Source organism: Argiope bruennichi, chromosome 2, assembly GCF_947563725.1.
Source record: "Argiope bruennichi chromosome 2, qqArgBrue1.1, whole genome shotgun sequence".
Lineage (NCBI taxonomy): Eukaryota > Metazoa > Arthropoda > Arachnida > Araneae > Araneidae > Argiope > Argiope bruennichi.
In genome coordinates this window covers 137,828,048-137,843,588 of record NC_079152.1, presented here as the reverse complement: position 1 = coordinate 137,843,588, position 15,541 = coordinate 137,828,048, and the positions used below count along the sequence as shown (strand labels likewise).

Here is a 15,541-nt window from a genome sequence, read left to right as displayed (position 1 = left end):
TCCCAAGCAAAAAGACGATGGAATACGTACTGTCCGAAGACCCCACAGAGAGACCTATCAAATACTTCTACTGAATTCTGTCTGGCCGCTTTGTGTGCTGTGGTTGTTATTGTTACCGATTACTACTTATGGGCTACTATGTGTTGTAGTGTGCTGCTGTGTGTTGCCTCTCTTATGCTCGGCTGTATATTTGTTGTCTTTGTATTGAGGCCTGCTGATTGTTTTCACACCATACACCCACTACAAGAGAACCCGGTGACTTTACGAACTTAGTGGATTTGAAGTTCCGTAACAGTATATAATCATTGGGGATAAATATTTCTGTCTGTTTACGCTCTTGTGTCGTGCTGTAGATAAACGAACCTCGTCGCTTCTTACTTGTACATGAAATAAAAACGAAGTTTAAAATATCAAAAGTGTCTGCTCTCTGTCTTCTGCCACGAAACTACTTCAAAAATATATTGTATTTACTTAATAAATAGCCAACAGGATAATTTTCTGTGCTTAATATCTCTGTAATGATCTGCTATCATTCTTTTTTTTTTTTTTTTCTTCCTGTTATTAATCTTTCACTTCTTTTCAATCCCATAACTTGTTGAATATATCAGTAATCGTTTGCTGATGGTTGGGAAGTCTGTTTTTCATTTCAAAGGGACAACATGATATCGGAAGAAAAGTTTTTTTTATGAAATAGATGTTTACAAAATAACTTGGTCAACTTTTTAAGACAAAGCAACAAATAAAGGAATAGTTTCTTTGTGAATTTACAGAATATATTGCATTTCTCAAGCAATATAAAGCATAAATAATAATTTAAAGGATATTAAAAATTATGTCTATAAATAAAGCTATCTATAAAATTCTTTAAAGCTATTTGTCAATATGAATTTAAATAATCAGAAAACAATTTTCTTTTTTTTTTTAAGTTTGAATATCATTTATTTATATTATATTGAAAATATGTGCTGAATATAAAAGAAAACATATATTAAGTCTAATTATACTTATACATTGAAAGTAAGAAGGAAATTTAGTCTGAACTTTCTACTTTAATGACTGCTGTAAACTGAAAAATATTACAGCAAATATAGATAATTCTCAAAGCGAAAAAGGTGCCCTCCTCTTCAGAAAATTAATTAAAAATGAAATAAATACAATAATAATTTGTGTGTACATTGCTCCTTGTGATTTTGAAAGATCGTCAACATTTGATACACCTCTGAAACTGCATCCTATAAAAATGTTTTCTAAAATCATTTTGCTTGTGCTCATAAAGGGATTGCACTTTTTAAGCTTATTACATTTCTTAATTTGTGCATTTTATCTTTGTTGAAAAGAAATCAAATACAGTCCATAAAGATTTACTGCAATGCACTACATCTTTTGACATTTTGTTTGAAAACCTTTATCAAGCTAGTATTATTGTACCTCCTCCATTACCCCAAGAACAATTAATAATAACACCGTTTTGTTTCCTATGTCTAATTTAGTATATTTCTAATATTTTCGTGATTATAAAATTTCTTTTATAACATATAAATCTGCATATCATATTTCCATGCTTGCTGTTCTTTAAAAGGGTTCATACTGATGGCATTGATGGAGTTGACTGTGGTGATGAAGCAGCAGCTTTTTTCCAAACATACCTTAATATGCCTGATGTGCGTTTAGTTCGTCACTTTCCTTCTTTGCCCAAAAGGAAATACTTAAAAAATCATCCATTTGCAGATAAACTTAGAAAAGAAAATCCGGTATGTATGTATAAAATTTCTTTCCTTCCTTTCTTTCTCTGCATTCATTCAGATTAAACGGCAAACAATTAAGCTTTGTACTTTTGTGCAGATTGAATATTATTCACAGAAATTTAATAAACAGATCTTAATTTCTAGTAATTAAAACCAAGTTGAGTTATTTCATAAAATAATTTATATTATAAAAACAGAGAAATGTGTTATTTTTTTTTTCATCTTGCTCTGTTAGTTTGCTGTATTTCTAAAATTTCCTTCTCAAGGAAACTATTACTGTTTAACAATGATAGATAGGTTCACTAGATGGCCAGAAGCTGTACCAATTCCAGACATGACAGCACAGACAGTAGCACAAAAATTTTTTAAGCACTGGATAGCCAGATTTGTTTTTCCTGTAAGAATTACTACTGACCAAGGCAGACAGTTTGAGAGTGATTTATTCCGTGCTCTCTCTCAGCTACTAGGAATTAAAAGAATAAGATCTTCTCCTTATCATCCTCAGGCCAATGGCCTGATCGAAGAGTTCCACCGCCCATTAAAGGCAGCTTTGAAAGCCTACAACACAGATCAGTGGTCTGCAGCATTGCCCACCTTGTTACTCGGATTCCGGTCCGTCTTCAAAGAGGATCTGCATGCGATGACTGCTGAGCTGGTATATGGCAAGTCTCTGCAACTACCAGGAGAATTTTTCGATCCAACACCTGGAGATGCATCACCTTCGACTTACTGGAGTACTGTGGTGAATAGCATATAAGCCAGTAATAGCTCTTCTACCCGAACAGCTGTTTTGGTATAATTGTTACGTAACTGGACTGCTAACCACAAGGTCCCAGGTTCTATCCTTTGCAGATCCCTTACCACTAAACACTGTTTCATAGTTGTTGTAAATGGATTTTTAAAAAATTATTACAGAAAATATTACTACAAGCTCAAAATTTGAAAATAGAGGCTGATAAATAAAAAAAAAATATTCAAATACTTTTTTATAGTAATTTTTTTTATAATCCAAATTATTTTTTCCGTAATTTTTATGTACAAATGTTGTATATTCTTAATAAAGAGGCTTTCAAAATTCCTAATACCATAATATTATTTTGTTTGATACTATTCAATAGCATTGCTTGTAATATTCCCTGTTTTGTATAGAGTAAGGATATCTTCAAGAAGCACAACTCTTTAAAGAATATCCAACTGTTTTACCATTTAAAAATACCACAACACACTTTCAATACAGGTTTATAAATAAATGTAGTAGAATAAATCAATTTTTCTCCCTGGAAATTTTTATTTCTGCATTAGAAAGTGAACCTTGCTTTTTAGTATTAAAAAGAATCAGATATGTTTTCAATTATATTTTTTTTAAATGGCATTGTTTGCATTCTTATGCAACTGTTAGAATTGTTAAATTTATATGACTGCACATTGACAGATTTAAAGTTTGATAAATTTTCAAAAGAAAATTGTTTATTAAAGAATCAGATAGCATTATTATGAAAAGAATTCCCTCTTGGAAGTTACCTAAATTGTGTCAGTAATATGTTCCAGTGGATTATAAAGACATATGAAACAAAAAAAAATTATTTAAAGTGGAACTGTTTGAGCTGCAAGTTATAATTCTTTTTTGTATGTTTTGAATGAAGGAACAGAAAATCAAATATCTTGCCAATAAAGCAAATGTTAAACTTTTCATTATAATAAAGAATAACAGTGTTAAGAAGTGAAAAAAAAATGAAATTTCTGTTATTGAATGAAATTTTATAAAATGATTTAAGATTATGAAGACAAGCTTAAGCATTATTCATTTGTAAAAGTTTTTTCTTCACTTTACTTAAACTGTTTTTATAGTTACTTTCATTCCCATATATTTCATTATTTTATCAAAATGTTATGACAACTAATATAAATTGTTATTTTTGTACTTTAAAACACAAAAACTTCAAAACAAAAATAACAATTGACTAGTGCATTCAAATAAAAATCACTACAGTGACTAGAAGTATAGGGCAAATTAGGAATTAAAAAATTAGATCTGTTGCTTATAGATAACAATTTAAACAATTTTTCTATTTCAGATGCCATTTTTGGTATCAATTTTTCTCCCTTGTAATTTATTATCTATTTATGTTACAGGAATCTTCCATTATCTAATCAATAAAAAAAATTGTACGCTTTCAAGATATCTTTATTTTTTAGTCACGATTGAAACATTTTGTATGCTCTTCCTATTTTCCCTTTTTTAATTATAATTACTAAATAATTATATAAATATTTGATATTTGTGTGCTAACTACTGCTAAGCAATTATCACCAAAGATGTCATATTTAGTTTATTGGGTATATTCATCAGTGACTTGTCTATATCATCAGTTTACCAATGGCAGGTCATTAATATCTTAAGAATATCTAAGGTTTATTTATTTATTTCAATTCCTAAAACATTTCACCTTTAAAGAAATTACTTTAATTGCAGAAATTACTCTCCAAAATGCATGTTACTTTATCATGAAAAATTGTGAATACTGGACAATGCCATAAAAATACTGCACAATATCATTGTGCTAGTAAAGTATATATTTTTACCCTAGATAATTATTTTTCTTGAAAGCACTGTTGTTTTAGTGTTGATTTGAAACTGAAAAATATTAATCCAACTTAAATGTCTATATGATTTTAGCTCTGATTCAGTGGCATTATATCTAAGATTTAAATCTACTTTTAGCTTAAGATTTTTTTTTTTTTTTCATTTACCCCTCTAATTTGAAGAAGTTAAATATTTTGTTTGTGTGCATGTTTACATATGTATGTACCTGCATGAATGTTTGTATTCCTAATCACATTTTTGTATTATTAGTAATGTCTTCTACTTCCTTTTGTTGTATTTTAAATTGATAAGATGCTTTTGTTTTATCCTTAGGTTGGATTTCAAGATTTAGCACCTATTCATATTTTGTCTAAATCTAGTGTCGATGATTTAAATTCGAGGCTTGAAGATAACAAAATATCAGAACTTAATTTTAGACCAAATGTGCTGGTTGATGGTTGTAAACCCTATGAAGAAGTAAATATATCTATTTATTAATTAAATGCATGTATTTTTATTATTATAATGGATTAAACAAGATAAATTATTCTTATATATGAAATTTTAAATTTTGTGTGTTTGAAATTTTATCAAAAGGAATAAGTGATCTTGGTTGGCTGGCTATTGGAATTTACTGCCACAAGAACTATAGTAGACTAAACTGCACCAGACATGCATTTGGAATATAGCTATTTAAAAATAAAGCAAAGAAAAGTCTTTAAAATGCATTGTTATGAAAAATGATGAAAAAATTGCATGAATAAATTTAAAATAATAATCAATAGTTATAATGGGTCAAACCCATGTAAAAAGCAGAAGACAAAAATAAAATTGATTCTGTAAATTTGTTCAAATAGCAAGAAAGTAATCAAGAAAATCCAGAATCCACATTTGAAAGGGAAAAATTAAATCAATGTAATCTCTTTTCCACGTGTCTCTTTATATATCTCTCATGCACAGAAGTATTTTTATAAAATGTTTTGAAATCTATCCGTCGAAATATGTCGCACCCCCTCCCCCAATCTTTGTCTCAGAATTGCTTTGTCAGAGTAAGCTAAGCTGGTAGATGGTTGTTGTTGCTGGTGTAGAACAGATGATATATCTTCAGTGATGTCATTCAGATTGTAATCTGATGCTTCATCGAATTCATTCGATTCAATCTCATTGTTAATAGTAAAAGTGATCAAAGTGATTTGTTAGTCTTATTATTCTTAGTTTGTTATTCTTATTATAGTTTGAAATGTATAAAAGATAATTTAGTGTTGTCAGCAACAAAACAGCATCAGCTTACATCGGGAGTGGATTTGAAACATCAGGAGATGATATCCAAAACTTAGATTGTTTTTCAGTACGTTTCTATTACGATCTGCTTTTTCAGATTTGGAATGTTTGAGGGGCTTTTTCTTCTTTTCTTGGTAGTTTGGAAATCCTTAAGATCTTCTGAGTAGTCATGGATAGATTTGCAGAGTCTTCCACCAGACTGGCTCAAATTCATTCTGTAATTTTTGACAAGTTGATAGGTTTGGTTGAGAAAAATCATTTTGTACATGAACACAAGATTCAACTGAACGTTGATAATTATTTACAGATGATTATAACTGTATGGAATTATTTCTGTACTGGATATGTGACCAATATCAGAAGGAATAATGAGTGGATTTTGAAAAAAAGCAATGATTTCTGAGGATTTCCACATATTAATACTAATTATCCTGAAACATGATTAGTATTAGGTGTAAGCATTTAAGATTTAATTAGTTTCCTGTCTCAGAATAAAATATGTGTTGTTTTTTAAATTTTATTTTAATAAGATTATTATTTAGCAATTAATACTTTTCTTTTTTAATGAGCATTGAATGCTATCATGACATATTGATGCACAACAGGCCACAGAAAGCTTTAGAATGTCAAATAAAATTGGCATTCAAAGCATAAAAGAGGTTTAGCAGTCTCTTGTTGGACAATCTATCCAATATGAAATGGTAATTAATATTTTCAAGTTAAGTGTTTAGTGCTCAGGAATTGGCCAACTGTTTGCAAAGTTATGTGCCACACATGTGTCACTTCTTGATCTCTAAAATCTTCAGTAACTTGTTCAGTAGATTCAATGAGTAACTTTCCTACAGAAATCACTTTAGAAGAATTCAGATTTTCGTTAAGGTTTGACAAACAGATGTATAGTATGATTCTTTTTTTTTTTTTTTTCTAAACATTTGAAGTTTTCACCTTGCTCTTGATTGTTAAGTCATTTGAATGGAGTTTCTCCATTAGTTTCAGATCATAATTTTGATGGTAAAAGCCTTTTTTTTTTTATGAAAAAGAGAAAGATTATGTGAAAAGTTCTATTGCTGGAAGATGGTCATTTCATGAAAAACGTATAATCTCTATCGCTACTACTAATAAAAATTGTATATGGTCTGCAGGTCAGACCATTTAACCTAGAACTACCAAACTTAGCATGTATATACGTAGAAGAATAAAAATGTGTACCTAGAAGCAATTTTTTTTTTTTTTTTTTTTTTTTTTTTTTTTTTTGAAATTTTTACTAAAAATATTTTTTTCTATTTCTTTGCCATTACTTATAAAAATATTATAGCATAAAAATTATTTTTACATCATCTTAAAATTCAAATAATGTTTGTTTGATAATACTAATTTGATAGTCATGCAAAAATTTTCTGAATTTTGACAATTTTCTGAAGATATATATTTAGTTCCTTAATTTTCAAAAATAGATTGCATTGTTGCTCTGAAATTCAAACTGTTTTCATTGTTTCATCAAATATCGAATGGCGTCGTTTTCTTCCATTGTTGAAAGCTAAAAAAGATTCTGTTCATTATTCGTGCAATTTGATGGAAACGTATAAAAAAGTGAAGTTACGAAGCCTCGAAATTTATAAGATAGATAAACCATATATTTACATTTTTGATATCACCATGATGTTATGGAAACTGATCTACATTAGAAAGTTTATGTGTATGGAGCATATGTAAGGCAATCAAAGTAAAGCATCTTGTATGTCTGGCAGTTTCATGGTATCATGGATAAGAAGTTATATCTAAATGATTTAACCCTTTCTAGGGTCGTGGGAAGTATGCTTCCCACCAAATTTATCAATCTTTGTATGAAATTTTGTAGGTTGGCATAAGTTCTGACAAATTTTTTTAGAAAGACAGAAATTTAGATGCTTCGGTTCTTTATCTCAATCAAAATGATGTGCCTTGATTTGTTACTTAATTATTAATTAATCAAATTAAAGTTATAAGCTAAATGAATCCCTTTTCTTATTCTAATTTCAAACCTAAAAATATTGTAACATAATATGACTAGAAAAAAATGGCCCTTTAAAGGGTTAACTGAAATTAAAGATTAACAATATATCCAGGAAATCAACTGGTCACCAGAGATTACTAGAATTTAATAATTTGTACTCTAGAATGCCCTCTGAAGGGAGAAGGCTTTTTTTTTTTCCCCATGCGACAGTAATGTGGCTCAAAGATTAATGGCACCTCCCAATACATAGTCCAACAAGAAATCATAGTCACTAGCTCTGGATATTCTATGCTTTTGCACTTAACATAGCATTTGCTGAAATCTATATGCTGTGGGTCACCTCTGTAGATTATTATTGACACTAAGTCCAAGAGAGTGGCCCCTTTGCTTGATCCCTAGCAGACTAACCACTTATTTGATATACTGAGAGTTACAGTACATCATCAATCTAATGGGGCACCACAAGTGAGCTAATATGTGGGGTGTTTGACTATCCATAAGAGGCAATGAGCAAATAGAGTGACAATAGTTTCTCATGGAGAGCTCCCTTTGAGGGGGGGAGTAAAATGCAGCTGTCCAAAGGTTAAGCTTGAATGCTGATCAGATCAATATCTCATGGTCATGAAGTTCATTACACCTGTATAAAATGTGCCACTAAAGAGGAGTAAGTGATCTTATATACAGTTTCAAGTACTGTCATCTAATTATAGAATTTGCAGTATTATTGCTCAAATTCTAACTTCAAATAATAGATTAATATCTGTAATTAAATATATTTAAAGAAGTTAATATTGGACTGTTTTAAAAACATCTTTTATTAGGCATTGACATTTTATTAAACTTTTTTACCCAAATATGCAAACAGGGAAAGTCTATCAATTGTTAAAGTTTTAATATTGTATTTTTTGCTGTTTATTTATAATTTTCTGCCTATCTATTGAGTACCTGTTCCATCGAGATATGTGGTATCAACATGACGGGACTCCAGTCCATAGCAAAATTGTTGTGCGCGATTACCTACACTGAAATTCGAAGCTCGATGGATCGTCAGAGGTGGACCGATCGCTTGGCCTCCCAGGTCACTTGATTTATTTTTTATGGGGGGGGGCATGAAAGGCCATTTGTACGAGACTCCAGTTGACAGTGAAATGGATCTTGCATGAATAGTGGTTGGCGGCAGGTATTCTCCGTGATATGCCAGGTATTTTTGAAAACGTTCGGCATCATTAAAATGGCGCTGTGAATCCTGTGTCCATGTAAATGAAAGCAATTTTGCCGACGTACTGTGAACCTATATTTTACCTTGTTGGAATAAAAGTCACATTCGTTATCACTTAACTGTACTGTTTCCTAGTGTTCACTTCACTTGTTCATTCTCTGCAGACATACTTTCCTATGTGAAATCGTTTTCCTGGCGTATTCTCAACCTCTCCACGAAATTTGAACGATAAGTTTTGAATCACCTTGCATATATGTTGTTTCGAACTGAAATTGAAATACTGCCTACTGTATTAAGTTATTAAAAAAAGAAGAAGAAGAAGAAAAACTTGGACTAAGTTTCCTTTTTATCAAAGATAAGTTATTGCTGAATGAATCGTGATATTTTTTATAATTCTGTTTCATTCTTTTGAAACAAAAGAAGAAAAAAAATTGTCTAATCTTGATCTTATACAAAATCAAATGTTACTGTTTATATTGTTGTAATAATTATTAATAATTTACTCTGGTGATACTAAGTGATCATGATATCAATATTCTTTCTTTAAAAACAAATGATCTATGAATAATAATCCAGCTTGTAAAAAATTTTAGTTATGGATTAAGTGAAAGAAAAATCTCTCATTTACTACAAATATTGAAAACAATAATGAATATAAATAAAATTAATTTTAACATGAGAAAGAATCATTTATTTACGATTTACATTGAAAAGTTGTGTTTATAACCATATACCAACTGTATCTTTCATGGAAAATTATTCAAAATTGTTACGTATATTTAACGAATGCATATCTGAAATTTATTTTGTCATTTTTCATATACCCCATGTCTCTAGAAAAAAATATCATTTGAAAAAGATAGTTTTTATGGAAGTTCGGAATTTTATTTTATAGTTAAATATAAACATTTCCTCCTTTCATCTTTCCTCGCAGCTATATTTTGTCGAATTAAACCCATCCTATATGTGTATTTTCCGTTGTCTGCGAGGCAGATACGCTGTTATAAAACAGTGTCACTCTTTTTTTTTACACAGCTGTTAAAGTATTCCGAAAGTAAGGTATTCCCGAAACGTACTGGCATGGAAAAAAAAACAAGCTTTGTCGAAACCATGGCAACGGAGGAGAAAGAGTGAAGAGTAGGGAAAATGTGTGTCCTTGAAACACGTCTACAGAAATTACACAGATTATAATGTATTGAGAGTTTTAGAATCCGTTGTCAAACAATGCATAGATAATCTATCCATCAACAGATGTAGTTCAAAAATTTGGAAGATTTCTGTAAGCTTAATTAAGGAATTATATACTAAAATTCACTCAACTAATTTTTTGATATTATGAGTAATCATATTCACATATGGAAAAAGAGACATTTCATTCTCCGATAGATCTGATCAAAAATTTATGATAAACCTAGAAAACTGGATGGGAGGGGGGGGGGGGACATATGCCAAATTTTATTTTTGCCTTGTTCTTTCCATGTCTAGTTTTTGAGTTAAGTTCGCATGGGCATGATGAACAGAAAGACAGGCTTCCTTTTACTGAATTTTGGTCAACATTTTTTGGAACTTTACTTTTATTTTAAAGGTCATATATAAAATTAATCCGCTTATTTTCAAACGTTCATTAGTTATATTGTTCAGAGACAGTCACATAATTACAAGAATGGATTTTTAAATGCCTGAAAAATCAATGGAACATGTGTATTCGTCCAAATCTTGATGTCAAATTTTTGATAATTACACCATTTTGTAGACGAGAGTAGCAATTGCAGATAACTCTTTTTAAGCAAAAGTTCTTACATGCATTGCAAGGTGTTAAATTTTTTTGTTTGTATTTTAGCCTAATTAAAATAATGATATCCATTATCCTGTTATGTAAACAAATGATAACTAAAATAAAAACAAGTGAAATTTTTAGTGCAACACATGGTATACTGGAAGTGTTCATTTTTCCGAATATTAAAGCAAAATAAATAAGCATTTGAAGGGGATAAAACGATAGGTATAAGAAATGAAGAAGATAAGAATTCTAATTTTTCTTGTGGTTAGTAATGGGCTAGTCTCTGAGCATTTCTATAAACACCATTTCCTTTGTTTTCTTATAGTTTAGGAGTGCACTGAGGACATATAAGATTCTGAAATGCACATTGTTAATTTCCTTTTCTCATCTTAACTATAACTACTGAATAATGCAACTAATGAATTGTTTAATGTCCATTTGTTCATAATCATAAATTATCAAAAAATAAAAGTCTACAAAATAAGCTAATAAATAAAAAATTGAAATAATGTTGAGAATACTGTTGCTCTGCAGCTTCAATGGAGAGTCACTACTGTGTATTCTGTAATTCTTATTTTTAATAATTTTCTATCATGTTTACTAAATAGTAGCTTAAAATTTATTTCTTTTTCTAGGATTCTTGGAGATACATTAAATTTCAAAATGGTGTTTTGTTGAGTAATCTGCAAATGGTTACTAGGTAACTATTCAATTTTGAAATTTTATTTGTTCATCAATAAGCAAGCAGGTTGTTTAAGCCATGTATGTTTTATATTGTGCCTTTATTTGAATATTTTCGTAATATTGAAGTAAATCTGTGCTAATAATAAAGATGAATGTGTATATGTATATTGATACTGCACAAGTCAGACCTTTTGACCTATGACTATGAAATGTGGCATTATATACCTTGGGGGATAGAAATATGCACTTCAAAGCAAAAAAATTTTTCAAATTTTCTATAGAAATTTTAGTTAATTTAAAATCAAACTGACTTTTGAATTTTGTGATAATTTCTGAAAATATTACAGCAAAAAAATATTTTTACTTTATTTCAAAATATAAAAATTTGTCTTTTTAATGATAAAAATATTTAATAATTGCTCAAATATTTTGTAAATTTTGTCTATTTGTTTGAAAAATATTTTTTTGTCCAATTTATCTTAATAGATTACATTGTTTACTCTGAAATTTAAACCAGTTTGGTTGTTTCATGAAAATTTGATCGCAACACTATTGTTGAAAGTAAGGAAAATGGATTCTATTTAATATCTGTGTAGTTTACCAGATAAATTTGAAAGTTAGATTACAATATCATGAAAACTAGATGAAAAGGACAGAAATAAGGTTTTCGATAGCATTATGGTGTTTATTACTGAAATGGATTGAAAAGAAATCCTATAAATTAATAAAGCCTTAAATCCACTAGTTTATCAGTTATTTCAACAATTTCTTGTAATTTATTAAATTTCTGTTCATTGAAGAGAACAAAAACTATTTAGAAGTATCATTATTTAATTTATTCAGACTCCTAAAAATAAATTATCCACTATAGAATCCTAAAATGCTGTTATAGAATGTTTTAAAATGCTAAATATTTTTAGTTAACTTTTACAGTCTAACAATTTCATGACTTTAATTAAAAAAATAATAAATAAATAAATAAAAATAAAACTGAATAAATAATTATTGGTGAAAAGTGATTAAAATGTATCTTTAAAAAATACTGGGAGAATTTACTTAAAGTGTTTAGATGAAAATATTTATCTGTTTTATTAGATGTTTACTGACTACAAATGATCCAGCTACTGGAATTTTGTCTCAAAAGGAACCTCTGGTGACTTTAAGAAAGTAAGTAAATTAAAGAAAGTAATATTTCAAGTAGTAAACCTAAAATGGAATAAAATTCTTTTAGGGTCATATCCCCCTCTTCTTTTTTTCTTTAATCTTCAGACTTTTAATAAATACATAACTCTTCATTGTTTAAACAGTTTTAAATTATATTTCAATTTTACTTTTGGTCTCTTAGTATTGTGCAAATTAGCAGGTCATTGTATTTTTAAGGCATATTTTGTTAGAATCACTACATTATTTTTCATTGTTTTGTTTTGCTTATAAAATATATGCATCTTAACCTATTTAATAATAGTCTCCTAAAAATCAAAACTTATCTTCTTCTAACTTTTAAAAGATAATGCCAGTGGTTTCAGTGAAAGTTTCATCTAACATATCAAAACAATCATATATATAATATAATATATAAGCATTAAATGCTGGGGGGGGGGATTTTTTTTATATGACCTAAAAGATCTTCTGTACTTAATCCAGTGTTTAAAAAAAATTTATCTTTAAAACTTAAAGAGATAAAAACTATCATTTCATTATTCTTTCTAGTGAAAGGATTCGTAGCGTCACGAAAAGTCCTTAAAAAGTACTTAAATTTGAAAACCATTTTTAAGTACCTTAAAACTGCTTAATTTTTTTTTCAAAGTTTTTTCTTAAGTGTGAAGAATTGGTTTCTGCAGATGATGAATAAGATAATCGAAAAGAGTCATAAGTCTTTGTTTGCCGGATACATCGAGAGAGAAAACTGACGAAACAGAAGAATTCGGTGATCTGATCCAGGAGTTTCAGCACATATTAAGATAATGCTTAGTGAGCTTTTCTCCCTTTCTTTCTTTCTTGGACAATGAGCACGGCCGTATATTGAAATGGTTATTCGGATGGTTCAAAATATGAAATATGCCGAAACTTGTTGCAACTCGGAAAACATTTGAACTTCTTTTACTTTTAGTGTTCTAAATAGCGAATAATTTATTTATTATGTCTGGTAACTTTATGTCTAAGCCTTTATGGGTTCTTAAAGACTATACAGACTAACTCCGATAGATAAAAAATGAGAATAAAGTATGGTGGGAAAAAGAAATAGATTCGTGAGACATGGGAGAAATTGTTCCAAAAACACACATAAAAGATAGTTATGATATTTAGCCGTTTTTATTCTTATTACGATGAAGCCTCTTTAGCGCGTTAGATATTCAATCGTCCTTCTTGTTAATATGTTGCTTTGAGCGATCTCTTGAAAGACGTACGAAAGGGATTAAACTTGCAGACACTAGTATTCAAGATTTTTCAAAAACCAGCTAGTAAGGTGTTTTCCAAATTTAATATGGATACAATTTTATCACTTTCTTTTTCAATTACTATTTGGAAAATATTCATTCCAGTGAGCCAATTGTTTGCCAAAACCAACTAATTTTTAAAATGTAGATCATATGCAGATAATATTTATCAGGGAAAAAAATTACTTTTAGTTATAAGAAAGGTATTTAAACTTTAAAAATGCATTTTAACTATATGATTACCTTCATTTTCAGATATAGGATACCCAAGGATCCAGAAACTGTAAAAAATATAGGATCGCTTCCTTGTCTTGGAATTGGATGTGGTGTATGGAAAACTGGCGAAATTTCTGTAGGTGATGATATATTTGCTGATGTTGGGCCTCAGCCGATAATGGCAGTGAAATAACAGTTTAATTCGCAAGAATTCTTTTTTATACTTTTTGTTAAAAACATGTTATATTTTTAAAAAGAATAAAATATTTTTGTAATTGTTATTTAGAGTCAATTGCTTGTATAAATAATTTTGCTGGTGCAATATGTATTCCTTAGATTATAGATATCCTCAGAATCTGAAATCCATTAGAGTTAGATCCTGAAAGGTGATCGCAGTGTAAATGAAAATTTCAAGCAGATGATTCCGTCAGAAAATTGCTGTCACAGCACTTGTTGGCCATATATGACTACATATGGAAGAAAACATCTTGCATTCATTCTATGAATTAAAAACATTTCGTATTCACAGTTCTGGAATGTCAGAATTCTTCAGTATTACTACAATCATTTATAACATACTACGATATTTATACCCGTGGAAATACTTCTTCAATAAAATAACAAGGTTGCCACGCCACCGGGAGAACAGGGAAAACACGGGGAATTTAAAAATCGTCTTAAAAAATCGGGAAAAGGCAGGAAAATTTTCATAAAAACAAAGAAAATACCGGGAATTTTAAGTTTCCTAATTATTTTTTTCCATCTAAAAAATCTGATCTCTAAAATATTGCAAGAATAAAATATCGTAGTCATGGCTTCTAAAAACGAAACAATGCCATTCGAAATTGTGTAATGGGGAAACTCGTCCTTTTTCTCTCCCCCCCCCCTTTTTTTTTCTGTATAAATCATTCCAGTTAAGATTTGCGAAACAATTGTTTTTTTCCCATGAGATTTTCGAAGGCAGCTAATGAGCACGCGCGAGACTTGTTTGATTGCGTGAAAAAAGAGAATACATTTCTCTGGCGGAAGTAGCAACATTCAATCTGCGGAAACAGCGTGGTGGTGTTTAATCAACCATACTTGAATTTATTAAAAGATTTGTTTGTTCGAAAAAGTGTAAGCTATTCAAAGTAGATTAGAATTTCTTAAAAAAAACAATGGGTTTTAAAATCCGTTTGTAATATAAATTGGATAGATAAAAAAAATCAATCCTGATTTTGCAGAATTGGTTCCAGAAATTTCACAAAATTTATTTATTGCGTATTGCTCGCTTTGTAAGAAGATTATAAGCGTAAGTAATATGGGAAAACAGGCATTTACAAGTCATCTAAAGGAGGAAAATATACAAGACTGTGTGTCAGTTCAAAAGAATCATCACTGCTGCTGGACTTAGTATTTAAAAGGAATGACACGTACTCGTCAAATTTAGTGTCCAAAAATAAACCGATTTCGAACTTTTTAGTTCAAAAACAATAATTTAAAGCTGAATTTTTATGGGTATTAAAACTTGCTGTGTCACTTTCATCCTTCAATTCATTCAAGTTTGTATTGAAAATAATTTCACATATGTTCACTGAAAGTGAAATAGCTAAAAAAATATG

At 29.5% G+C, this 15,541-nt stretch overlaps 1 protein-coding gene across 3 annotated transcripts in view; it reads left to right on the top strand.

The window, feature by feature from the left end:
* LOC129962430 (mitochondrial amidoxime-reducing component 1-like) overlaps positions 1-14,221 on the top strand; it is a 41,416-nt gene extending 27,195 nt beyond the window's left edge. For all 3 annotated transcript variants that reach the window (XM_056076201.1, XM_056076200.1, XM_056076199.1), the window contains exons 4-8: positions 1,580-1,751; positions 4,663-4,806; positions 11,238-11,302; positions 12,382-12,453; positions 13,980-14,221. In XM_056076201.1, coding sequence (XP_055932176.1) covers positions 1,580-1,751; positions 4,663-4,806; positions 11,238-11,302; positions 12,382-12,453; positions 13,980-14,133 — 607 coding nt within the window. In that variant the 3' untranslated portion in view covers positions 14,134-14,221. The remainder of the gene's footprint in view (positions 1-1,579; positions 1,752-4,662; positions 4,807-11,237; positions 11,303-12,381; positions 12,454-13,979) is intronic.
* The last annotated feature ends 1,320 nt before the right edge of the window (positions 14,222-15,541 follow it).